Below are 27598 nucleotides of genomic sequence, written 5' to 3' on the forward strand. Positions count from 1 at the left end.
AGTCACTACAAGCATTCAAAGAATGCACATGCTTTTACTCAGACACCAACAATCATATTTTAACCACCCAGTTGTTGAAAATTATGTGAAAGCTAAGGGAAAGTTTAACATTTTCTCCTACATAAACCCCGTCAGTTTGTCTATGACAAAATTACTTTATTGAAGTGTTCAGGCATGCACAAATGGAATGCACTGTTTTTTTAACAGCTAAATTTCTGAACCAGTGGAAAAAAACTCCATCTTTATTCAAGGCACTACCTACACTACAATACATTTTAACACTGCAATCACAGGCTATATGTAAGATCTTATTTGTGAATAATGAACTCAATTTGATTGTTTTAAGGGAAACAAATGAAATTTCAAATATGTTAAGAAATAAAAATAGTTTAACTACCTAAAACACATCAGTAAGTATTTTTTTAATTACTTTCCATTTACTCAGATTTTGATTACATGATCTATAGTTAACCTACATCTGTACCAATTCTAATTCCTAGAAGAGACCATTTCTAAATATATAGAGCTATGGACTTAAAAAAAACCTAAAGTCATAAATGGAAGATTTTAAGTCTCTGAACTCATTACGAAGAAGACAGAAATAGACTATATTCCTTGTACTAACAGTGGCACTGAGGAAAATGGAAAACTGTGAATTGCCTTCTCAATATTTAATCACTCATTTATAGTATTTGGCATGAGTAGGCAAAGTCCCATAGCAATGAGATTTCTGACTGTATAAATCATATGGACCCAATGGTAACCCCTACCTATCAAGCATGAGTACTCCCAACGCGGCAGCAGGCACATAAAACGAGTTTCACTCGCCTGTGGAGTGAATGCAGCAATAGCAGAACCAATAGCAGAACAGGAAACAAAAGCATTTTTTCACTCTGCCAGGACTGCTTCTTGGTGGCCCTCCTTGTCGTCCCCAGCAAGACTCCAGGCTTCTTACCCTGCTGTCCCTGGAAGAGCTGTCCTGACCTGCAGTTCCAGGGGACCCCTTGGACCTCGCTGCCTCATACCCAGCTCCGGCAGGCCCCGGCCTTGTCAACATTCCTCTAGCCCAGTCCCAACAACTCTGGGGTCTATTTCAACTACCCAGTTCCATCAATGAAACTCACCTGGTTAAAGGTAACTGGTTAAAGTGGGTGGCAAAAAACGGGCCCAACCTGGAAAGAGTAGGAAAGGGCCTGACACCCGCTTTCTGAGATTTGAGTCAACTGGAATTGCATGAGTCAGCACTCTGTCGTGGGATTTCCTGCTCTGCCCAAGAGAAAATACCCTGACAAAGTAGTAAAATGTTAAATTACTGGGCCAGCATCTTCCTAAGCATGTCTCATAGTTAACTGATATAATGGAAGAAAGGTATGGTTATGATAATTTTGGAATTATTAAATTCGTCAAATAAAGTTTTCCTTACTATAGGACTTCTCAGAGTCTTGACTTATGCTAATATCGTGAATCCCCAAGAACTTTACCTGAATTTAGTTAGGACTCTACCTTTGCTCTCTGATGGGCTGAAAGATTTTTTTTTTTTTTTAAATCCTCTTCTCCTAACATGTAAAAATATTGTAACAATTTTTGCAAGGATATACAGAAATGCTTCAATGCCCAGAACTAACTTTGGAAAAGAAGAAGTAGATTTTAGCAAGTACGAAGCTAAAACTCTACTGAGTGCCCCAAGAGTACCTGATTCAATTGAGTACAGCACTTCAGCATTTTCCCCTTTGTCCTTGTCCAGAGCTGTAACCTGCAACACCACTGAGCCCACAGCTGCTGATTCATACACCCGCCCTTCATAGGAGGAACTGGTGAACCATGGGGCATGGTCATTCGTGTCGCTGACATTGACAACAATCCTTGCAAAGTTGCGTTTTACAGGGACATCTTGATCCCTTACCTAAAAGAATCAACACATTATCAGTTCTGTTGGGGTTTTCCTTATAATCAAAAATCATTCTCAAACACATGAAATCTTTCAGGATCCAAAGGTGGCAGAAAAACGAGCAGAATGCCCCACCTACCATGACTGTGAGAACATGCTGGTGAATGGCTTCATGATCTAGTTTTTCATTAGTATAGAGAGAGCCAGTTGCAGGATCAAGGCGAAATTTCTTCAGACTCAATGGGTCTATACTACTCAGCAGAGTGTAGCTTAGTTTGTTTTTTTCATCCTTATCCACAGCACTGATTTGCAAAATTTCTGTTTCTGGCACTGTATCTTCAGGAATAACAACTTCATACTTTGATGTAGCAAACTGAGGACGATGGTCATTTGTGTCTATTACTTTGATGAATACCTGTAATGAATGACAAAATGACTCATGTAATCATATTCCTAATTGTGATGTTTTAATATTTAAAGCAGGAAAAAATCAAATGTACACTGATAAAAAACAATTATTTTAGCAAAATGAAACACTAATGAGAAATAAAAGCAATAAAAATCTAGAATCAAAAACTTCTTAAACCCTTCTCATTGATATATTAATTACCTAAATATGAGTAAGATAATAAAGACCTTTCTAAATTCTTGAAACTAACTTTGTAGACAGTGTGTGTAACACTTTTCACACACAACACTTTTTTTCTGAAATGTGGACTTAATTTCTCTTACAAATGTTAAGTAAGTTTGTAGATTATAGACTGTAGATTACTCATGTAAACATAGCAGAGAATTTACCAGAATTTACAGAAGACTAATTTCTTGTATCTGATTTGACTCTGTAACTACCAACCTATTAAGATGAGTGAAGGCAGATGGTTAGACTATCTAAATTTCTCATCCTAATCTTTCACACCACAAATCCTTGATCATAGATTTTTTTAATATATAAAAAGAAATGTGTTCTAAAATTATTATATTATTGTTATCTCAACATCTACCATAAGTAGTAAATACGTTTATTCCCTAAAAGCATTTTTTTTTTTTTTTTTTTTAAGACAGGGTCACTTTGTTGCCCAGGCCTGAGGGCAGCGGTGTGATTATAGCTCACTGCAACCTCAAACTCCTGGGCTCAAGCGATTCTCCTGCCTCAGCCTCCCAAGGAATTGGGACTACACATGCGCGCCACCATGCTCGGCCAATTTTTCTACTTTTTGTAGAGATGAGGTCTTGCTATATTGCTCAAGCTGGTCTTGAACTCCTGACCTCAAGTGATCCTCCTGCCTCGGCCTCCCAGAGTGCTAGGAGCCACTGTGCCCGGCCTTCTTAAAAGCAATTTAAAAAGACTGAAAAGATAAACTCTCTTAAATATGTCAACATAAAAACTTCACAGGAAAAAAAGCAGTTGTTAAAAAACTCAGTCCTAAGCTAAATTAAAAAACAAGAAAAAACATTTACTTTGACAGTAAGAAGATTAACTTTCAGAACGAAAAGATATATATGGATAAGGTATAGTGGAAATCAGTACTGATTATAAAACATGGTATAGAGTTTATGAACAAGAAACCTGAGCCTTGTTAGCTCAGATGGAAGAAAGGGATCTGCCAGTCCAAGTGGCACAGGATGCCAAAGTCCCAGGAATGCACAGGTGAAGCTGTTAACCACATTGGTGCAGGTGTATGAATAGAGACCTTTCTGTGAAGACCATACCAATGTACTTGTAGAAAACTACAACATCAATGATGGATTTGTAACATTAAATTTTATATGAATACTAAATGCATTCACCAAACCAAAGAAATGTTTTATGTGGAAGTTTGGAAACACTTATTTTTAAGGGTCAGTAATGATCCAGAAGGAATGGCTATAAAGATAATTTCTATAAATTAAATCATTATATATTCATTTCCACTATAAATTTAAAAATCACTTTTCCCATGTATTGGGTGTTAGGCAGAGAAGTTTAGTCCTGCTCCAAACTCAACTAATTAGGTCAAAACAGCTGAAAGTAAAATCAATCATTTTTGATAAGGCAATTCAATTGAAACATATTCACTGGGCACTTACATGCTTAGCATTTGCCTACGTAGTTCTGAGGGTGTACAATAAGTGCACAATAGTCCCTGCTCTCACACAGCTTTCAGCCTCATTGGGCAATGCTTGCATATACAAAGTCTAATTACGTCTTATATATTATCAAGTACATTTTTAAGAGTCCAGAGATTGGCTGGGACATTCGGACAGCTCCTAAGGAGGTAATGCTTTGCTTGAGAAGGGTCTGGTTGGTACGTGAATGTGTATGGGGAAACACTCTCTCAAAGACATGAAGGTGAGAGGTGGAACTGAACATCACTGGACAAAAGGACCTAAGGGACAATAGAGCAGGAGCAGGAAGAAGGTGGGATGGCATGTGCAGAGGCTGGACTCCCGAGGGAGGCTGGAGAACTATATACCCTGTGCTTTCTGAGCCTTGTGTCAGAGGAAATCCACCTGCAAGACGAACTGCAGGGACAAAGATTGGCCAGAGGAAGGTGAATCAAGTGCCAGGTGGGGGGACAAGAGCCCAAGACAGTGTTGATGTGCAACGGCTCTCACTTTCTGAGTGCTTACGGGGTGGTACTCTCAGAGCTTGATGGGCAAGCACCCCAGTTTCATCTCACGTAACCGTTACAAGGATTCTGTGAGGGTGGTCATCACTATCCCCAGCTTCCACGTGAGAAAATGGAAGCACAGTGGGTTAGAGCTATTTGCCTACGGACAAGAGCAAGAGGCAGAGCTGAGATCCAAACCAAGCTGCCTATTCCAGTGCATGCAATGCTGATGGTTGAGAGAAAGTGGAAAAAAAAACCAAACAAACAAACAAAAAAACCCACAAAAGCAAAGCTGTTCCAAAGAAAGAAAAAAATGGTAACTGGAGATACAAGATAAAGCAAAGTGATTCACGTTGATACTGGTCAGCATCCTAGGCAGAGCACGGCAGGACAGGAAGGCAAGAAGAGCCGTTTCTGCAGAGCAGTGGCAGTCGTGTGCCGACCCTCCCTCCCACTACACACCTCGGCTGAGATCGCCCGGCGTCACCCACCATACTCTCCCAAACCTTCTCCTAAACCTGCTCAAACCTGGCATCTGCTGCCGCTCACCTGGATGCACAAAACCTGCTCTGTTGGTTTTTGAGTTTTACCTATAAACCCAAATCTACCCTGCCGTGTTACAGTGCCTTATCCACACGGGTCTGATTTGTGTTGCTCTTTGTATGGTGTATGCTGCTCTGCACGCCCCCCCATACCCCTAATCCTGTCTCCCTGTTCTCTGCCCCAGACTGAAAACCCAAACCTAATTACCTATCGTTCCCTTTGTCCCCCACCTTCACAGGTCAACCCGGGCTCAGGAATCACTCTCCCATATTCTGACTACCTTTCCCTGCCAGCACCTCTTTAGATTATCAAAAGCCTCTGAGAATGACTCGAAATAAGTTACACTTCCATATAAATGCAGCATCGAAATGTGAGATTTACTGTGCCCCTGAGAAAGAAAACTAGAATGTATTTCCTGGGTTTTATAGGAATTTTAGTCAATGTACATCATATTTCATACTAAGTTTTTAACTGTACTAATTAAAAATACAATTATTGGGAAAGAAGTGCAATACTAAGTATTCATTGATGTAATAAATAATAAATGCTTCAGGTAGATGTATCGTCTTTAGCAATGAGAATGCTTAGCACACTGGGCCATTTCCACTGCTTATTAAGTTCCTTCTGCTGGATTTCTGGTTAGTTGATTACATGAACAGGACTATAGTTATACTCTTTAAATCCTTCTCTTAGAATTATCCTGTTGGATTTATTACAATTCTTGATGCTTTTATTCTCATTTTCATGCTCTAAAATTTACCTTCAAGAGCTTATCCTTAAAGAGAGAGAAAACCAATCGATTCTGCTTATCTCTGGAATGAGAACAGCTACTGACGAAACTGAAATTTTAATACCGCACTAGCACTTTTACATGACAATCTCAAAATGATCCCAAAAGCATACAGAATAGTATACATATATCAATTTTACATACACAAAAAAATCACAAGGATTTGGAAATAGAAATAAATTATTCATAAGTGGCTTTAAATTATCTACTCATTTATTAATTGAAAAGACATCCCAGACTACAATTTTTATCCTATACCGCAACTAAATGATTTAGCAGATGATCTGTCTCACTTAAGCTTTAAAATAGTATAACCTAAAGCTAGAAAATTGGAAATCAGAAGCATTTTAAACTCTACTGTTTAACTTCTTCCTTTTTCTTTTAGAACATAGATTATACACAAGCCTTTAGCTTCTATCAGTCTAATGTAAGCTCCAAGATGGTAGCATTTTTTGTCTGTTTTCTTTCTATTATTCAGTTTCCAAAACAATACCTGGCCTATAACAAATGTTTAACGAATATCTGTTAAATGAATGACTCTGCCTCCTCCTGAAACCTCACGATGGTCATCATCCAGGAATGTTTCTTTTGTATAGCTCAAACAGCCCACACTGAGAACCAAAGAGAATTATTAAAAAGAAGAGAAATTAAAAATTTAACATATAGCTTCTTAACATTTAAGTTTGAAATCTCAGTAATCTGGCCATCTCTGTCATCGGACAGGAACAAATAAAAATGTTAAAGGAATTGTTAGAATGATTTTATCAGTTATTTTACACAGTCCTCGTTAAGGTAGCCAAGGGGGAGGAGGAGTGCAAAAAAAGTGATTTAAAAGATTAATCACTGTAACCAGTTTTATTGAAAATGACTTAGACAATTCATCCTCAACAGAGATGTATTTTACAGTAACAGTTGAAAAATGAGCACCAAATTAGAAGATTTTGATAGCAAATGACAATGCAGGGTTTTTTTTGTTTTTAAAGTCCTCTCTCAATATTTTCAAAACTGCTTAATTATATGCAAAACCTAAATTGGGATTTGGAACTAATTTTCTTTCCCTAAATAAAAATCCTTGGGGCTGGGCGCCGTGGCTCATGCCTATAATCCCAGCACTTTGGGAGGCCAAGGTAGAACGATCACTTGAGACCAGCCCGAGGAATATAGGGAGATGCCGTCTCCACAAAAAATAGAAAAATTAGCAAAGCATGGTCATGGTGGCACATGCCTGAAGTGCGAGCTACTCAGGAGGCTCAGGAGGCTGAGGTGGGAGGACCAGATGCGCCCAGGAGTTTGAGGTTGCAGTGAGCTATGATGCACTCTAGCCCAGACAACAGCATGAGACCCTATCACAAAAACACAAAACAAAACCCAAAAAAAAAAAAAAAAAAAAAAAAAAAGCCTTGGCATAGTTTATAGTTGTAAACTATATCAACATACTAACATACTTCTTATTTTAGAACCTCATAGGGCAAAATCAACTGCTCATATTGCCTGTGGGCCCTTAAATCAGAATGTTATCTGAATCTTCCTCTCACAAATCTACCATTAGTAATTCACTTACCTGAGTAAGGATAGTGGTGGTTCCATCTGTAGCCTCAACTGTGAGGTTATAGTTTGATTTTTGTTCTGCATCAAGAGGTTTGGCAACGATGATGGTTCCAGTGCCCTTGTCCACATCAAAGTGACTGTCATAGTTGCCACCTAGTTTAAATTACAACAAAATCAGTAAAAACAGGTCACAGGATGAAAATCTGTCCTTAATTTTGTGGCTTTCTAATATTTAATGGTAGCGGGGAAAACCTTCTGATACACTGATCAAAGTGATTCCAAGAAGCAAGCATTTAGAAAGACAAGAAAAGAGCAGCCAATTAGAAAGACAATGCTTATTAAGGCAAAACTGGACCCCTAATTGTCAAGGATGCAACCGAGAGGAAGCCAGAAAGCAACTCTGAAAACAGAAAGTGCTGCTAATATTGCCAAATGAGTTACTTTCAATTTGCTTTTTCAGGGGATCTGAGCATCTTCAATTTATATCTCAGTAGCTATATGAAACATCACTGGCCATTTAAAAGTTTAAGTATTCAAAAAAAGTTTTTTGATATTTTGAACACACTGCCCTAGTAAAACAACTATTAAAAATAAATGTTAACTCTGAAAAAAAAAGGTAGTTAACTTCAATTAATCCTGGCTACTATACACTATCTGAAAAGAATTTATTTTCCCATTCTTGTCAAATACAAAAGCTTAATGAAGCGAAAGTTCTGTCCTACTAATACTAGCCAAGTGCATCCTCAATTATATTCTAGATAAAACCACTGAACTTGAGACACTTACATTAATGAAATGTAATGGAATGAAAATAAATGTTTAATGTCATGATGAAGTTCTACTACTAAATCTAACCAAAAAACAAAACAACGCATACACAGTCTTACGTCAAACCTAAAACTATGGATCTAGGGACGCATTAAGTCAACATGTTTGCAGTTGGAATGGGTGATCATATGCACACTATGAAAAGAAACAGCGATGAAAGACAGTCACTGAAAATAAGTTCTTAAAAAAAAATGCATTTATTTTAGATCTCATAATCTGAGGCAAATTATGTGATCTCAGCAGATACCTTCTGCTGTACAGTTCAGGTCACAAGTCATCTGAAAGATGTAAAAAACTTCTCTAGCAAGGGAGTCTCCTGGCCAGCCAAAAAGAAGCAAGCAAGCATGGAAAGCAAGCACAGAATAAGAACAGTCAATCACACCAGCTCCAAACACCTTAAGTATTAAACTGCCAAGTCAGATGCTGCGTAACAGCAGCCTCTTGATCTGGATATGTGATAAAAGTTAACAGAAGCAAACAGGCTACTTTGATTACAGGTAACTATGAAAGTAATTGTTTTCTTCCCTCAAAACTAAACTGCAATGGCTTCACAGGCATTGATGATATCAATAATTTCATATACTACCCAAAACTGGGATAGCAGCCCAGCCTTTGACTGGGACAGTTCAGAGAGGCAAAGCCTGCCCTGCTTGCACCCCAGGTCCCTAGTCTGGGTCCCTTCAGCTTCAACCTGCTGAAAGAGTGTTTGAGGATAACATGGCTAAGGGGCAGAGGAGGAAAAATGGACATAAAGTTCCAGCTAGAGATGAGTTGCAACACATACTTTTGATCTTAAATATCCTTGTCATTAAAATATTGTGAAGAAACAGAATGAAAAAAACTCTAAGATGCCAAAGTTTAATGTCAATTTTTCAAAGCATGTTGAATAGGGTATTACATTCTATGTCTGAGCTAAACTGGATGACGGAAAAGGAGAAGAAATGGCTTATTAAGCATGTAAATTTTATTAGATGGTGAATTAATCTAATGAACCCTGCTTCCTTTTGAAAATGAGATAAATAAAACTAAAATAGCCATATCTGGTACTTTAATTTTAAAGTTATACAAAACAAAATTTGTAAGCTTATTCCCTACAAAATAGTGACATGTGACAATTACATAGGCATAGTTATTTTAAATGTTCCAATCATATTCACGAAAAATAATGTGCCATATGTTATGTATTAATAAATAAAAATTAAGAAGCCGTGCTTTTGGACCAAAACATTTAGGTTTTTCTGTAACTCCTTGATGCACATTTTAAAAACTTTACTTTTACATTAACAACCGGGTGGATAAAGAGCACCTACTTTAAATCAGTTTAATATACACTGTACATTGTGAAAAATTTTGCAATCAAAATATTATAGTTTAAAGCAAATTCTCCACCTATAGGTGTTACTTCCAATATTAAATCATGAGATGTGCACAAAACTCAGACACCCATACGCAGGTTCTCCTCAGTGTAACCTACGCCAGGACAATGACAACCACGAGGAATGCTTACCAATGATGTCAAACCAGAGAGGTGTGCCAGGAGGCTCCACAGATATCACGCCAATCATGTGAGCAACTGGATCACTTTCCATGACAGTAAAGGTAAAAAACGATTCTTCAAATGAAATTGGCTCCAGGGACGGTTTGGGTTTGGAGATCCATTCAATATGGAGTCTGGTGGTTGACGACTTTTGTGGGCGACCATTATCAACTGCCTTAATCTATAAAAATATACCCAGAGGGGACACAAAAAGCAAGTCAGAGTTACAGCCCATAACTGAAGCATAGATTGGTTTGGTCTTAAAGTGGGGCAATTTCAAAAATTTAATATTTGTATACCATGTGTTTAATGCTTGATAAAAAGAGCAACCACTTCATGACCATACTCAACATAAAGAAGCAAATGGAGTGACAATTGAAAAGGAAAAACAAACTCATATTTCTCAAGCAGTATCAAGCACTGCCTGAATGTTAAGTCACAAACACTGAAGCCATTTACTTTAGGAATAAAATTTTAAGAGAAGAAATCCATGACTAGGTTTATCGTTAAAGTATGTAAGAAATTCAAAGGGTATGATCTTAACTCACTGAAAGAATATCATACTCTCCAGCTCCAGAAAACTTTTTGGATGAAACCACTCCAGTTTTTGGTTCAATAAAAAATTTGCCATGCTCATTGCCATCTTCGATGCTGTAGGAGATTTCTGCATTGGGACCTTCATCTTTGTCTGTAGCTATGACACGATAGAGAGGCTCTCGTTTGGAGTTTCTTTCTCGGTCTGGTTTTTCCCGCTCTGGGAGTCTGATTTTGTAGAACTTTTGCAGGAACTGAGGTTTGTTGTCATTTTCATCCAGGATTTTCACAATTACTCTTGCAATGGTTGATTTGGGGGGACTACCATTGTCTGTCACGGTAACCTGTTTTTTAAAGGTAACATATCAACAAACATTTTTAAGATATCCTACATAAAAAGTGAATACCTTCTTCCTAATGGTAATCAGCACCTGTGCAAGCTCTATAGTACACAGGCCACCTCTTCTCATTCCGGCAACAGCCCTGTGAGGAAGTAAGGCAATTCCTCCCTTTTTTACAGAGGGATTCAGAGGGGCTAAGAAAGAAATAGCTGTTCACTCTCGCTCTTTCCTGACCATGCACTCTCTCTTCTCAAACTACTATAACTGTAAAGTGAACTTCACCAAAATGTTAAGCTTCCAAAAACTTAACAATTATTTAGGCAGTGGAAAAGATACGTGAAGATTCTAATTTGAACATTTAAAGAATCCTCTTAAAAATAATATATATTCTATATACTTAAAAATAAAATCTCCATGTGCCACATTAAAAAATTGTCATTTGTAAGCTTCATCAATAAAGTCTGCCAAATCATCATTTGAAAGTACATGTTAAATAGTACACCTTTTAATACTAGTTATCACCATTTTATTTTGTTGGGGTGTTTTCTTATACAGAAGTTTTTAACGCTTTATAGTTACATTTGCTCTATGTGTGTGCACGTATAAAGTACAAGGACTGGAACAGAGCACAAGACAGTGGTCATGTATTCTGGGAAAGGATGGGGGAGGGGCAGGGATGAGGGACACACAAACTATATTCATGAAGTTTTCTTTATGTTCCTTTTTATTATATTAATGATCAGAAAATAATATAACAAAATATTAACAGCTATAAATACTGCTAATGGGAATAAGATTGTTCTTTCCCATAACTTATAATTACAAATATTTTTAAAATAATTAAAAATAAAGAAATGCTTACTTCTAATATGTGTTCATCTTGCTGTTCTCGATCTAGTTTCCTTGATGTCGTTGTGATGAGACCTGTAAAATGATAACAGTTCATTAATACTCACAAAATAAGTTCAATTACAAAATACTGTAATTAAAACTACACTCTTGTAAAAGTCTGAGCAAATCTCTAACTTTTTCCTCAAGGGAAAAAAATGATTACTAGAGATATTTAATTTTTAGGTATGATTATTTTATCTACAAACAACAACATATTTCTTCACTTTAATGATTCTTAAACACATTAGATAAACAAGTATTAAGGAAGTAGAAAAACTCAAACCAGTTACATTTTCTACTTGTTAGTAGTTTCAATATATATTTTGTCAGAAAAGATTTTTAAAAAGTGAGATTAAGTTATGAGGATTTCAATCTCATCTATATCTCCTTTAGTTGCTCCAGAGATAACTGAGAATTTATAGAAATAACTTATATAACTATGTTAAAACGACCATTGAAAAACATAATGTTAAACTATAATTTATTACCTTAGAACCATCTACCCTCAAAACTGAAAAACTGTTATAAAAAGATAATGTGATATCCGGGTAATATTGCTCATTTTAGTTTCTGATAAAAGAAGAAAATAAGTGATTCTCCAAGAAATTCCATATTCTTTATGTCTTTAATTTTCTTATCAAACTAGAATATCTATAAATTTCAACTTCACTCTAGAACTTTAATTTTAATAACTGTCTGAATAGTCAACATATGTTGGAACCTAAAAGACCATTAAAATTGATAAAATGTATTCTTGTAAAACAAACAAATTCCCCTAACCACTAAAATATCCTCTCCAATCTGTGCTGACCACGGACAAGGGCATGTTGAGTGATCTGTACATTAGACCTGAAGATCAGGTAAAGCCTGTGTGACATGACAACCAACGGGGCTAAACTTTCTCCTGCCCAGCATTCTGGTTTTTTCCCACAGGGAAACACTTCAAATAATTCATATTTAGGAATAGGCTTTATCACTCTAAATTATTTTTCTCCTATAACCCCAATTAATTTCACTGAACTACCAATTTTTTTTTACTTCCACCATCATTTAATAAAATAAGTAACATTTTAAAGGCTATTCAAAATGTTTCTCTAAAGTTGTAAATGAGAAATTCGTGTTTTCATTTAATTCAAAGTTTTTTTTTTTCTTAAACAGTTATTAAGGATCTAAATCAACATGATCTTCCTCATAATTCCATGAAGCAGTGCTCTCTAACAAGAACAACAAAAGACTATACAATAGCTAGATACTGGGATTTTCCCCAAACCATATTTACATAATAGATTACAAGGGTCTTAAAGAAAATGCTTCACATGCTTAAGGGTGTGAAAAGGATGCTTAAATGTGGCACAAACTTTATTTTCATTCGTCAAAAACCTTTTAAGTGAATCCCTTTTTTTCTATCAAAAATTTGCCACCCTGTTGTGACTGTGGTTTTAAATAGTTCAAGAATGACAATAAATCACATTTATTAGTTTCCCCTAGTTGTTCTAAAGCATCCATCACAAAGTAGCTATCAATGGTAATATCACATGGAGCAACAGCATGACACGCTCACAAAATATTCTCTGCATAACACTTAATCATTCAGCAACAGCACTGCACAAATATCCGTTAGCAAACACAATTCCCCACTTTACAATTTACTTACAGCACATCAGAAGGCTAACAAAAGGTGTGCCTACATCCATACTACCAATATACAGCCAAAAAGTAACCTGAGTATCTCCTTCCCAGATTGAAATTATTTGTATGTTCTATATGCTTCAAACTAATTCTCTGATAACTCAGATGGAACACTAATTCCATTCAAATGCAATGAATTATAACGCTCCTTTCTTTTCCATTTCAGCCTGACTACTCCTATTCACTCCTTCAACTCTCAGTTTAAACTGAAATGAGTGTAAGCTCATTTCCAAGGCCTAGTCTGACAGGGCTAATCTGGGTTCTGCTGCTGGGTTCTCCGAGCCCTAAATTTCTTCTATCACAGCATCATTCAACAGTATTACAGTCACTCATTTAAAAGTATTCTATATAGCAAAGCCCACGAGGACATCTACAATATTTAAGATCTTTTCCTGTGGCTAAAATTTGAAGCAATAGTAAATATATTTATCAAAATCCAAATTTTGATCCAGATCCAAATCCATATATGTCTTAATCCTATATGGCAACAAAAGCAAAATGTTCCCAGATTTTGATTGTGCTGACACTGCTTTGCAATGATTACATCCCCTCCCCAGTATGAGTCGCCACCTCCTTGGGCTCAGCTGGCGATGGAGAAACCTGGTTCATCACTGTTAGTTCATGGCTTCATCTGAAGACCTAAGAATCAAGTCTCTCTGTTAACCAGGACTTTCGAAGAATCATTATTCCACTAATTTACATATTTTTGATTTCAATAATCTCTTGCTAAGCACTAAAAATTAACAAGTTAAATGTATGTTCATAAGCAATAATGATGTTGTCATGTGTACTAGCTCACAGACATCCACCACTTGTTCTGCCTGCATTGTTACTCAACTTACTTTTCAGAATGTCTTCCCCAAATATGTTACTTTGAGACACATACATAAAACCCCAAGACAAGGCTCTTGTCCTCAAAGGCATGCAATTTATTTAAGGATACAGCCCTCTTAGTAAAAGGTAGAGATGAGTATTAAACTATTCTCTCATAGTTCCTGTTTCAGCCAACACTAATTATGTGCTTCCCAGGATCCAGCTCTAGGCTAAGGATTTTATGTTTCATTGTCACTGGATAATCACAGCAGCCCCATAAGGGAGATACTAGCACACTCTCTTCATCTTAAAGGTATCCGAGGCTTAGAGAGGTAAAATCACAAAGCCAGTAAATGGCAAAGCTGACACTGGACCCCAAGTCTGTCTGATTCCAGAGTCCAAGCTCTTAATTCACATAAATAACTGTAAGTGTATATTTATAATTATATATTTAATATGTATAATGATCACACAATAAAATTATTCAGTGCATACATGTGACTTTCTCACATTACTCTCGGATTGGAACGTTCTCTCCACCAAACTCAGCTCCTTTTGTAGGAGTCCGCGGGGCTCTATGGCTTCTTCACAATGTTTTATGCATCACAGCACTATTGTGATGAACCTTTGACTGTAGGCATGCACTTTAGATATGTGATTTTCAGCCATTTCCCCCCACTGATTTCTCTGAAACACTTTCATATATTCTACTTTATGCTAAACATAACTGTAATTGTGGCATGTTTAGTGGTAAAGGCAGTGTTTGGTTGAAGTTTTAGGGGCCTTCTGTATAGACAGGCTAATTTCCTCAGTAGCTGTTGCTACCATGATCTGGAGATTGGATTTCTACTTTCAATCCCGACTTTGGCAGGGATTGCTCCCAGCACATTCAGTACGCTTTAACAATCAGCACCATTAGGACAATTACAGTAAAAAACCTGTAATACACCACTGAGTAGACTGTAAAACTTACATTCTCGAGCAACTTTTGGACAAGGAGCGCTACAAAAACCAGCAAGGCGAGACACTGGCGTGAGGCATACATATGTAGGTACATATGCAACATGTACACACATTTTTTGCACAGAAGTTCTGACAGGTTAAACCCTGAAATATTGCCTGTGGTTACTCCTGGGAAATGGAACAGGTGGCTAAAGGAAGAGGGGCAAAAGGAGAGGGCTCTTCACTTTTTACTTTATACACTTCTTTATTGTGGTTATCTTTAATTTTTAACAAGTACATAAAGAAATTTAACCATTAAAATATTTTAAAGCTCAGAGCAAAAAGAAATACTGTCTCTTGGTTGAAAACTAATCTTAAGCTGGAAAGTTCCAAATAAATGATTTCTTTGAAGCCGGAAATATATGGCCATGAATATAGAAAGTTAAAACTTCTTGGAAATACTACAGTGGCATACCTTAAACAACTTTTTCTAATGTTTTTGAGTTGAAACAAATTCTTAATGAAACCTATCATAGATGCTAAAATATTCCCATACTGTGAAATCAAAGTTTGCTACAGCCAGAGGGTCTCTTACAATCCTTTAGCCCAAATCCTATACTTTAAAAATTGGGGAAATGAGGTGTAGGAATGTTAAATAAATTCCTGAAGTTCAGAGTTAGCTGCTGAGGGGAAACCAGCATTGAGCTCTTACCAAAAAAAGTTTTCAGAAGTCTTTCTATTGCTCCAGCCCTTTTCAACCCGGTGTGCAGCACAGTCATGAGGTACCACCCCACGCCAGAGCCACCAAATCACAATCTCCATTAGGACCCAGCTTGTAAAAGCTCATAAAGGTTTCCAAGTGACTTGGAGATCCATTCAATGCTAATCTTCTCAGTCTAAGTGCTTAATCTTCTCAGTCTAAGTGCTTACAGAAGTTGAAAAAAATTGACTCTCTTAATAGTTTTGCTTTTAGTCATTACAATAATTACTACTAGACATATTCTGAGACAAAGTATATTATCTATTTCTTAAAAATATTGTTTGAGATACACAGAAACCTAACAGGACTATAAATATATGAGAAATATATCATATACATCAAGAACAATAATTAACATTACAGAAAATATTTCAACAAAGTGGACAGGGGAGCCTAGCTTAAGATTCCAACTGCTCTTAAATTACTTATCAAGGCCTAAAACATCTCCCAGAATCTTCTTGGACAGTCTGCAACTATTGACCAAATCCTTAAATCTTATTAGAACATAAGTTAAATGAAATGTAGTCTTTCCAACATAAAAAAAAAAAAAAAAGGAATCTAAATGGCTATATAAATTTCCATTTAACAGCATATTTTCTGTCTTTTTGGAAATACATACTGTGGTGGCTTGAATGGCAGCTGCTGTCCAAAAGATATGTCAAATGTGGAATCCGTGAATGTGACCTTATTTGGAAAAAGGTCTCTGAAGATATAAATCAAGGACCTCAATTTAACTCCAGCCTCCAAGATGAGATCATCCTGGATATAGGGTGGGCCCTAAATTCAATGGCAAGAGTCCTCTTAAGAGAAAGGCAGAGAGAGATTTGGGACACAGTGACACAGGGAAGAAGGCCATGTGAAGACAGAGACTGGAGTGACACCGTCACAGGCCAAGAAATGCCTGAAGATTTGAGGGAGCAAGGAAGACTTTTCCTTCTAGAGACTTCAGAGAGAGCATGGCCCTACTGACACTGATTTCAGACTTTTGGCATACAGAATTGTGAGGGGATGCATTTCTGAGTGTTTTTTTGTTTGTTTTTTTTAAAGAGATGAGGTCTCGCTCTGTCACTCAGGGACATGATCATAACTCACTGCAGCCTCCGACTCCTGGGCTCATGTGATCCTCCTGCCTCAGCCTCCCAAGTAGCTGGGACTACAGGTGCCCGCCACTGCCTAGCTAATTAAAAATAAATTTTTTTTTTTAGAGACAGGGTCTATGTTGCCCACGCTGGTCTCCAACTCCTGGCCTCAAACGATCCTCCCACCTCAGCCTCCCAAAGTGCTGGGATTACAGGCATAAGCCACCATGCCCCATCACTAGAATATTCTCTTTAGTTAAAAACATTTACTTGTGTTCACCCTACATCTGCCAAACTGTCCTTTCTATTTTAGCCGTAACTCTAACTCCTCTTACACAGAAACTAAGAAAAATGATAAAATGCCTATTACCAGGATAAATAAACATAACTTGTATAAAATAAATATTAAAGATATGAGAGGTTAGAGTTTAAATTAAAAGTGTTTTAGAACTTCACAGGACATGTATTTCAAACCTTGGGCTCCTGTATAACTTTTAAAAAAATTTCCATGGTGTACTATTGAGCCTTTTTTGAGTTAGTTAAACCATCAAAGAACTACAGGGACTATCCAAATGTACGGAGAGTAATGATGGCAATGCAATTAGTAATTACAATAATTTTTAAAATGAAGCATTGAAGTAAAACAAAGCGCCGTGAGGTAGAGAAACAGCAGACAGTAACTGCAGAATTCCAGGTAACACGTGACTGTTGCTGTGTCAGCACTTCTGTGGGACGTCCTGGTCTACAGCTCTGTACCCAACCAGCTTCCATAAAATGAAAATGGCCTTAGGACAAGGCTGCTCACTGCAGTTGAGGAGCTCACAGCTGAAGTCCTGAGAGCTGCACAGTGGGTAGGCAGAGGGCGTCATAGGCAGACAGGGGAGGGACACAAACTAAACCAAGGGCAGCATTTATCCGTTCAAACTCTTAGGGCTCCTCTTCCAACAGGGGAAAGGGAAAATCATTCAAATGTGGCTAATTTAAAAAATCTTTTACCAGTCAACTGGAAAGCGTTACACAGCAACCACCCCCTCAGTATCACCCTTGGTTCTGGGTGGATACAAGTGAATAAGCGGTGGCCTTGGCCCATAAGGACCTGAGCCAGGGCTGGATCCCCAAAACACAGGCTAGACCAGAGCCAACACTGGAACGGCAGAGCTAACTTGCAGACTGGCAGGGAGGATATCTCTTCCCTCCATTCCCCTTCTAAAAATACAGACTTGTTTGTAGGTCATGTGCAAATGTTCAACTTTTCCTACATTATCACTCAGCATCCAGCCCCTGAGAGCTTCAGACTGTGAGCTCAGAGACACTCTGTGGCACTGAGCTGTCTTTATTTGGGTGGTGTTCTAGGACCACATTTAACTGTGGCCTGGTGAGAGTGCTTTTGGCAGCTGTGGCCATCTGAGCAGCTATTGTTTGTCACTGTAATACTGGTGCCGGCAGGATTAGGCTTGGAGCCAAAAATGGAATTAATTCTATTCATAGACTGTCAAGGCTGGAAAGCAGCTCAGAACTCATTTGGTTCAAACTTCCAGAGTTTCAAAGAAAACACTAATAAAATTAATCAAATGACTAAAGTCACACACGGAGTGGCTGCACAACAACTTGTACCTTAAAATCTCCGGACATTTCTTCTGATTGTAATTCTATCTTACTAGCTGTTTCTTGTTAAAACTGATGGTATTAAAACATAAGATGAACACAAATTCAACAGCAAAACTCAATCTATGGGGAACTGCCCTCAGCATTCCTATAAATGTCAGACATAACAAGTACAGAAACAAAGGGGGAAGGTACCCAACCATTTTGTAAGGTTAACATCATGTTGACATAAAGAGTAATCTCACTTAGGCACTTAAAATGCAAAATCTTAAATACAATTTTAGCAAATGATATTCAGCAACATATAAAAAATCCAAATACCTCTTGATAGAATCTATCCTAAGGATTTAATCAGTTTTAGTTGGAAAAGCATGTCGTTATCAACATGTACAGAAAAGGCATTGACTAAAATTTGACTTCGTTCAGATTTTAGGGATAATACACTTATTTTATAAAATAAAGAGTATGAGAAACAGGTAAGAAAAAGCTATAGATTCCACCCTAAAATATCTGCATATCATGGTAAAAAGACTATAGATAGGTGAACTTCTTTCACAAAAAAAAAAAAAAACAAAACGAATTCCTGCCATTGTAACTGGACTGGCCCTTCATTTCCTTCCTTTGCAGCTATCAAATGTGACCGGAAACACTTGGAAGTTGTTTGCAGCTGTAACTATTTCCTATTACACTTTTTTCAGTCTCCGTTCCAGCCACAATAAAATGCCATTTACTTTGGTTCAGAAAAAAATAGCTGTAAAGTGATACTGGACTAGCATGAGGAGAACCCAGTATACTTATTAGCTATCATAGCATCTTGTGACTTTGCGGCGCTTTAGGGATTACTACATATAAACTGTATCTTTATCCAATCTGTCTGCAATCAAAAATCACATTTTTATACTGAACATAAAATAATTCTATATTATACACTATTCTACAATATAATAAATGAACAAAAAACATGCCACTGGATTACACTGATTTCTACAAAGCATACAAAATTGTAGATTAATAACATGAGCATGAACATCTCAACAAAGAATATGGGATAAAAAAATAAAGAAAATTGCAAAGATTTGATAAGTACACATATAGCCACTGTAGAAGCTGGAATTTGGAGCTCTGAAATACTTTCAATAGGACACACCAACACAAAGAGGTTATGAAAATCTCAAAATTTAGGGATATTTTATCTACTGAGAGAAAGTTATTTCTCAAAGTAAAAGCGATCTAACAGTATACTAATCAACTTGCTAAATCTTATCTGAGATTTCAGCATTGATAACTAACATTCTAACTGCCTTTTTTTTTTTTTTTTTTTTTGAGACTGAGTCTTGGCTCTGTTGCCCAGGCTGGAGTACAATGGCATGATCACAGCTCACTGTAGCCTCAAATTCCTGGGCTCAAGTGATCCTCCGGCCTCAAGCTCTTGAGTAGCTGGGACTACTGGCATGCACTACTACATCCAACTAATTTTTTTTATTTTTTTGTAGAGATGGGGTGTCACTATGTTGCCCAGGCTGGTCTCGAATTCCTGGCCTCAAACAATCCTCCTGCCTTGGCCTCCCAAAGTGCTGGGATTACAGGTGTGAGCCACTGTGCTTGGTCTCTAACTGCTATTCTTTAAATAAGAATTTTAGGCCAGCCTTGGTGGCTCACACCTGTAATCCTAGCATTCTCAGAGGCCAAGGCAGAAGGATGGCTTGAAGTCAGGAGTTTGAAACCAGCCTGGGCAAGAGTGAGACCCCATCTCTACTAAAAATAGAAAACATTGGCCGGGCATGGTGGCGCATGCCTGTAGTCCCAGCTACTCAGGAGGTTGACGCGGGGGGATTGCCTGAGCCCAGGAGTTTGAGGTTGCTGTGAGCTAGGCTGATGCCACGGCACTCTAGTCAGGGTAACAGAGAGAGACTGTCTCAAAAACAAAACAAAACTAAACTAAACTAAAAGAAACAAAAAACCCAAAAACCTCCCCCCAAAAAACCCAGAATTTTAATGATCCAGAAAAGCAAAATATGTATCATCTTTTCTAAGCATTCTTGCTTAGAGCAAGAGGGGGGAAAAAAAAATCAATATGGTTTACCTAGTCCTACTAGTAAATACATCAAAAATCAGGCATCAGGAAACTATAACTAACTTGTTTTTGTATGGCCTGCAAGCTATTTTTAAATGGTTGAAAAAGACTTTTGTGATACATGAAAAGTACATGAAATACAAACTTCAATGTCCATAGATAAAGTTTTATTGGAACACATCCATCCTCATTCATTCCATATTGTCTGTGGCAGGATTTGTACTACAAAGACAGAGCTGAGTACTGTGACAGAGACTGTATGGCCTACAAGCCAAAAATACTATGGCCCTTTATAGAAAAAGTTGAATGACCCCTCCAGTCCATAGTTAATAAAACTAAGTTTAAACATCTTCTGTTTTTCAGAAGCTTTGTGTTTTCTGGTCTGAAAGTACCATATAAATAAGGTTAGCCTCAAAAGCAACTATTATATACTACAGGAATTCCTAACACAAAAAATAGATAAGCTACAGAAAAACTGGCCCCCAAACCACATTGACAGCCCAAACCCAAAGGCACAATGCATGAGAGTGTACAGAGAAGAGGCAGTTACACAATTCACATCTGTCTGGCTCTACCTCTGGGTGCAACACATACATGTGAGGTACCCATGTTAATGTCCCTCTGACTCCTAATGAAAGTTTTGTTCCAGACTTATCCACAAGTGATGCCAAAAGAAGGTAGAAGGGTGGATCAGAGAATGAGACAGAAAGATGGCAAAAAGAAGAAAACTCGGCTTTGCTGGTTTCTCTCTGGCTGTCTCCTTCAAGCTCAGTTCTCAAAGGGAACAGGCCTAAGACAGTGGATGGAAATTGCTCACAGAGAAAGAACCAGCAGGACTCACAAGAGTCTAACAGCTCAACATGCTCCAAGTTCAATAATGAGATGAGATTTAGAGTAAGGATCACCCTCCAAAATATGTGAAATTTTAACCCTACAAAATTAATAAGGAAAAGCTAGGAAATATTAAGCTGAAATAGCTTCAAAATAGTTTTTAAACTATTTAAAATTTTAAGTGGATAAAAACAGATGTAGCAGTTGTTGAAGAGCCTAAACCTTTTTAATATGCACATGTAGACATACAGAAATCACATACACATATATTCAAAAAGGATGCCCTACCTTTACCTACTACAGATTTCTGTTTTTTTTAAGACAGGGTCTCAATACGTTGCCCAGCCTGCTCTAAAATTCCTGGGATCAAGTGATTCTCCCAGCTCAGCCTCCCCAGTAACTGGGACTTACAGGCTCGAGCCACGACACTTGGCTTTACCATACATTTCTGATGAACGTATCTTTGGCCACAAAATAAAATTCTTTATCAGTGTATTTGTTCTAAACAGGAAGATGTACATCAATGAATGAAAAGAGGTAAAAAGTAACACATTTGTTAGGTAAAATCAGTGGCTTAGTAAAATGGGGTTTTTATAGTATTAATATATACATATTTGCAGCACTTCTGAAATTGAAAAAGCATTTTTTTCCTGATTAAAAAGCAATAGCTAACCTTCTAGGTCTAATCAGGGGGTCAGATTTATGCTCTAACATAAAACCACCAAGAAACATAAAATAAATGAAATAGTTTACAGGACATTAGACATCAGGCAAAGAAAGATAATGATTCCTGAAAGACAGAAGCAAACAAGGTGAGACCTGTGACTGCGCCAGCTTACTGCCTTGAGACAGTTTGCAGACAGTTACTCCTGTGTGAAATCCACGAAAAATGGAAGTACGTGTCCATATAAAGACTTGTACTCAGTGTTCATAGCAGCTTAACTTGTAAATAGCCAAAAAGTGGCAACAACACAAGTGTCCATCAACACATGAATGGATAAATAAATTATAGTGTATCTATGCAAGGGACATACAGCAACAAAAAGAAATACAGTACTGACATGCACTACAGATGCATGAATCTCAAAATAAATATGCTAAGTGTAAGAAGGCTTACAAAGAAAGTCTAAGGAGGCTTACTGAAAAAAAGAGTATATGCCATGAGTACATCAATATAAAATTCTAGGAAATGCAAACTAATATTCAGTGACGGAAAGCCCATCAGTGGTCGCATAGGGATGGAGGCAGGGAGGAGGAGGGGACAGGGATTACAAAGAAGCATCAGGAAGCTTTTGGGAGCGATGGAGATGTTCATTGCTTGATTACGGTGATGGTTTCTCAGATGTGTAAGATATGTCAAAACTTATCAAAATCAAATTGTAGTCTAAGCATGTGCTCTTTGTCATATGTCAATTTTAGCTCAAACAAGCTTTTTAAAAATTAAGAGCAATACTAGGTTTGTAATAAACTTAAAAAATACCAAACATACAAATAAAAGAATAAGACTGTGGTCCTTTCTAAATCACCCACATGTCTAAAAGTAACATTTCAAAGTTATCTGCCAATTCTAAGATGCATCCCATTCCTCAAAGTTCAAACTGATTAACTTAGTAACTGAAAAGACACTTTGCAAGGGTGGTGTCAGTTTCCTGAGGTTACTTGTGGATAATGAAACTTGAGAAGCTCATACTGGTCCCTTTTGTTCAGGACTCTCCTTCCGCTCTTGGCCTTGACATACCACAAAGCTGTGACGCTCTGGTTTGCCAGAGCTGTGCTGCTGAAGCTCCAAACAATCCGACATTCTATGCTCTTGTCTCTCTCCCACCTTGAGCGACTACGCAATTTATGTTAAAAGAAGCAAATTTACCCTAACTGATATTGGACATAATCAACTAAAAATGTTCTAAAAATTTACAGTGCCAACAAAAGTGTATGTATGAAGGAAAAGAAACTCAATACAATCTTTTGTTTGTACATCTTAAAAAGAAAACCCACGGCCAACCCTACTTACAAACAATAAAATAAGAAATGTCTGAGATGTAGAAGATAGCTCCTGGCACCATAATTAGCACAAAAACTGTGACTAGCAGACAAAAAACTGTCCAAAAATTTCATTCAAACCTGTCATTTAGAGCCCAAAGTTCATAAAATCACTAAACTCAGTCTTAAGAAGAATTTTTGTTTTTGTTTTTAAACTATTTTATCATACTTTGAAAGAAGAAAAAGGTATTGAGGAGATAACTTTTAATGAGGTCATCTGATTTAAATTTATAAAAAATGTCCCAAGGGATTATACATAGACTCTTTAAAATAGGTCATTATTTATAAACATAACAAATATTATCTTTAACACTTATTCTGGTGTTCAAGGTTTTCTTGACAGAAACGCTTGATAGTGTTGCCGTTTCCCATACACTCATTTAAATTATCTCTTGGTTTCTGATTCTCAACACTTCTTCAAATTGTCTCCCAACACGACCAACATCCCCTACCTTCTCTCCATCAGTCTATTTTTTACCACCCTCAAAATCAGCCCAATAACTTTCCCAAGAGGCCTCCTCTTCCCAATTATACCCCCCACGTTGGTCTGTTTCCCACTCTCTGCAGACACATTTATCAGAGCCTGTGACACATTCTGTTGGACACACCTGTTTCACTCTGCTATTTCACTTTTGTATACTACAGATTTTCAAATCCTCTCTTAAGGAGCTGTATATAGAGTAGAACAGCTCACTAAATAGTCATGCGCCACCATAAGGGAACTTCGGACAAAGACAGACTTCATATACAATGATAGTCCCATGAAATTGTAACACCATATTTTTATTTTACCTTTTCTATGTTTAGATGTGTTTAGATACACAAATACTTATGCTTGTCTTACAACTGCCTACAGTATTCAGTCTAGCCACACGCTGTACAGGTCTGTAGCCTAGGAGCCACAGTACCACATGGGTGTGTAGTAGGCTGTTCCACTTAGTTTGTTTCAGTATATTCTATGATGTTTGCATAACAATGAAATCACCTCATGACCCATTTCTCAGAATGTATTCCTGTAGTTAAGGGACACACGACTGTATCTGATGCATAAACAAATCCTTTGAATGACGATGAATTTAGGTTTTCTCTAGTCTGCTGGACATTTATGATAATCACCAGGGGCCCAATTTTATCTTTGCCACTTAGAAGCAAGTAGACCCACTTCATTCTACCAAATTTATTTATCCAAAGGAGATGTACAAATTTATTAATCTAGTAAAATCTTGATTGTCTTTTAAATATTAACAGAACCACCATAACACCTGCAAGTGGAAGAGGCTGTGGCACCTTTCCCATAAATTACGCTGGGTGCTCGGCGCTCTGCATACACAAGTCTTAACAGGAGTGCAAAACAGTTATCCCGCATCACAAAATGTAAACCTGGAAGCCAGTTTTCCCCAAGATCCCAGAGGTGAAGCCTCACTATAGCTCAGATCTCCTAACTTCCAGCCCGGTGATCGTCTCACTCAGCCATTAATTATTATTATTTTTTTTTTTTTGAGACAGAGTCTCACTCTGTTGCCCGGGCTAGAGTGAGTGCCGTGGTGTCAGCCTAGCTCACAGCAACCTCAAACTCCTGGGCTCAAGCGATCCTCTTGCCTCAGCCTCCCGAGTAGCTGGGACTACAGGCAAGCGCCACCATGCCCGGCTAACTTTTTCTATATATATTTTAGTTGGCCAGATAGAGACGGGGTCTCTCTCTTGCTCAAGCTGGTCTCGAACTCCTGACCTCGAGTGATCCACCTTGGCCTCCGAGAGAGCTAGGATTATAGGCGAGAGCTACCATGCCCGGCCTAAGCCATTAATTATTAAGTGACATGATTTCGGTCTCCAGGTGGTGTGATGGGTGGGTCAGTAAATCACAAGCACTTCCACAACCAATTCCCCCACAGTGCTGGCCTACTATTAAACACTAGTCTGCTTTAAAGGTTGTGAGGAAGATGAGGCATGTACGCTGTGAGCTCTGAGGATCACGCCCAAATTTTCTATGGTGTTGGGGGAGAAGAATCATCTAGAAACAGATCTTGTGAAGCTACATTTACCATGTTCTTTAATAATGCCCATGCTAAAATATGGTTATTTCTTGATCTGTAGAGAAGTTAGGTGATTTGTGGAATGATCAGACTTTTTATTAACCATCCAGTTTATAACGTACTTCACAAGAAATGCTCCTGTGTACTAACTGCAGTTATTCCTCCACTATTATCTGCCTTCGACTCACCAAAAAAGAAAACCTCTTTGGACACCCTAATGAATTTTCTCCTGCTGTCCTGGCAGCAGATGCATGTGCTTTCCAGCCGGGGCTGGGAGCTAGCTGCGGGCTCCTGGAGGGGATTTATTATTGCCAAAGATAAGGAAGAGTGAGGAAGTCCCTGCAGACATCTTTTCTAGGAGCTGTCAGACCACAGCCTGATGGCATCACTTCGGAAGGCAGAGGAGGAATCACAGCTCCAATCTATGTAACTGCCTTAAAGTTCCTTTCTGCTTCTTCTCCTCACATATATATTACGCCCAGAACTACACTCTTTGCTCAGACATTCAAAAGGAGATTTACTGCTTGCCCCCCTCCATCTCTTTACAGAGAATTTAATTTGATCTAAAAGAAGACATAAGGAAAACAAAAACATTTTTTAAATCTAATTCATCCAACAATATTAATACAGACATAATACATAATAATATTATGTTCTTGAATTACTACCTGTGATAGTATGACATATACATACAGGTTTCCAACCATGGCTCCTGGCTCATCCCTCTCATAACTCTTGTTAGTCTTTTGTTGTAATGTTGGGGCACCTTAGGCCTCAGAAGCAGGCCTTAGAGGAAACAGAATCCCTTTCTCTCTCTGACCTTCTCCTGCCCTCCTTTCACCTGCCTGAGGCAGGACTCTGATCTGATTGTGGGTCATAAGACCCTCATTCCAACAGGGGTCTCGTACCCTGGAGGAAAGAATGCTGCACAGAGAGGCCAAGCAGCATCTGAACAGACAGGCCTGCTAGGTTCCCCCGGTCTATCAGTGTAAGATCATACCCTGTTTGTCCAGTCACATTTCGACACGGTTATCAATCAGTCTATCCAATGCAGCCTCTATAAAAGACCCAAGAGGACAGGATATGGAGAGCTTCAGGGAGGGTCCAGGAGGATGAATAAGAACTTACCCACGTGGTGCACCTCAACTCCTCAGGGACAGAAGCTCCTGCACTAGGGACCCTCACCCTATGTACCTCTCCATCTGATTTTTTGTACCCTCTAAAATACCCTTTGTAATAAATCAGTAAAGGGAGCTATTCTAAAAAACTGATCAGACCCCAAGAGGGAGTCATAGGAAACCCAACGTGGAGCTGGTCAGAAGTTACAGAGGCCCAGACTTGCACCTGGTATCTGAAGGGGAGGGCAGTCTCATGGGACTGAGCCTCTACCTGTGGGATCTGAGGCCACCTCCAGGCAGACAGCCTCAGAATTGAATGGAAGGACACCCAGCTGGTGTGGGGGGAGTAGAATCGGAGAAAAACTCTTTGGAGTAGTTTTTTGTTTTCTCCCTTCACATTCACACCACCTCAAGGCTTTTACTTCCAGATTTCTCTCTCTCTCAAGGTCTGTGACCACCACCAGAAAGGCAGACTTTGTGGATTCTGAAATCCTCCTCCAAAATTCTTGTAAATTTCTTTCTTATTTTATATCTGACAATGCCTTATAATTTTTCAGCTCTTAATTCTTAGCTCTTTTGCTTTATTTCACAAAACGGTGGGTGAACCTAGGTAACACTTGTGCAGTAAAAATAGTGTACAACCACATGCTAAAACAAGTCTTTCATTAATCATTTACAGAAGCTTTTTCAAGTTTTGCATGTTGTCTTAATTCCAGCCCCTTTTCTTGGGCCCAGGGTCCTGCACTCTACCCCTAAGGCATCCAAAAGAAAAAACTCTAAGCTCCTGTAAATTTCTCTCCTATAAAAATGTGTTTAAGGCTCCATCTTAATAATCAATTACCAAGTTTCTAAATCCAACACCCCTCCTTTCTCCATCAGAGGAACTCATCAGAATTTGTCCAAAGGTAGAGAGTAACTGTCTCAAAGTGAAAAGCAAATACTAACACATTCAAAATAAATCTTAAACTTATGTTTTACTTTTAACAATCAAGACAGTCTTTAAAAATGTCAGGTTGAAATATGCTGACAAGAGGTTTAAAAACTAACATTTTAACATCCTTTTCGAGAAACAAAATATTACATACATATAGGATCTCTATCTTTCTATAAGCATTTGTTATAC

At 38.0% G+C, this 27598-nt stretch overlaps 1 protein-coding gene across 1 annotated transcript in view; it reads right to left on the minus strand.

The window, feature by feature from the left end:
* FAT1 (FAT atypical cadherin 1) overlaps positions 1–27598 on the minus strand; it is a 107838-nt gene that overhangs the window by 35776 nt on the left and 44464 nt on the right. The window contains exons 3-8 of the mRNA XM_069493664.1: positions 11463–11524; positions 10274–10603; positions 9696–9906; positions 7374–7513; positions 2028–2303; positions 1693–1903 (exon numbers count right to left, since the gene is read on the minus strand). Coding sequence (XP_069349765.1) covers positions 1693–1903; positions 2028–2303; positions 7374–7513; positions 9696–9906; positions 10274–10603; positions 11463–11524 — 1230 coding nt within the window. The remainder of the gene's footprint in view (positions 1–1692; positions 1904–2027; positions 2304–7373; positions 7514–9695; positions 9907–10273; positions 10604–11462; positions 11525–27598) is intronic.

The sequence above is a fragment of the Eulemur rufifrons genome, chromosome 18 (assembly GCF_041146395.1).
Source record: "Eulemur rufifrons isolate Redbay chromosome 18, OSU_ERuf_1, whole genome shotgun sequence".
Taxonomy (NCBI): Eukaryota; Metazoa; Chordata; class Mammalia; order Primates; family Lemuridae; genus Eulemur; species Eulemur rufifrons.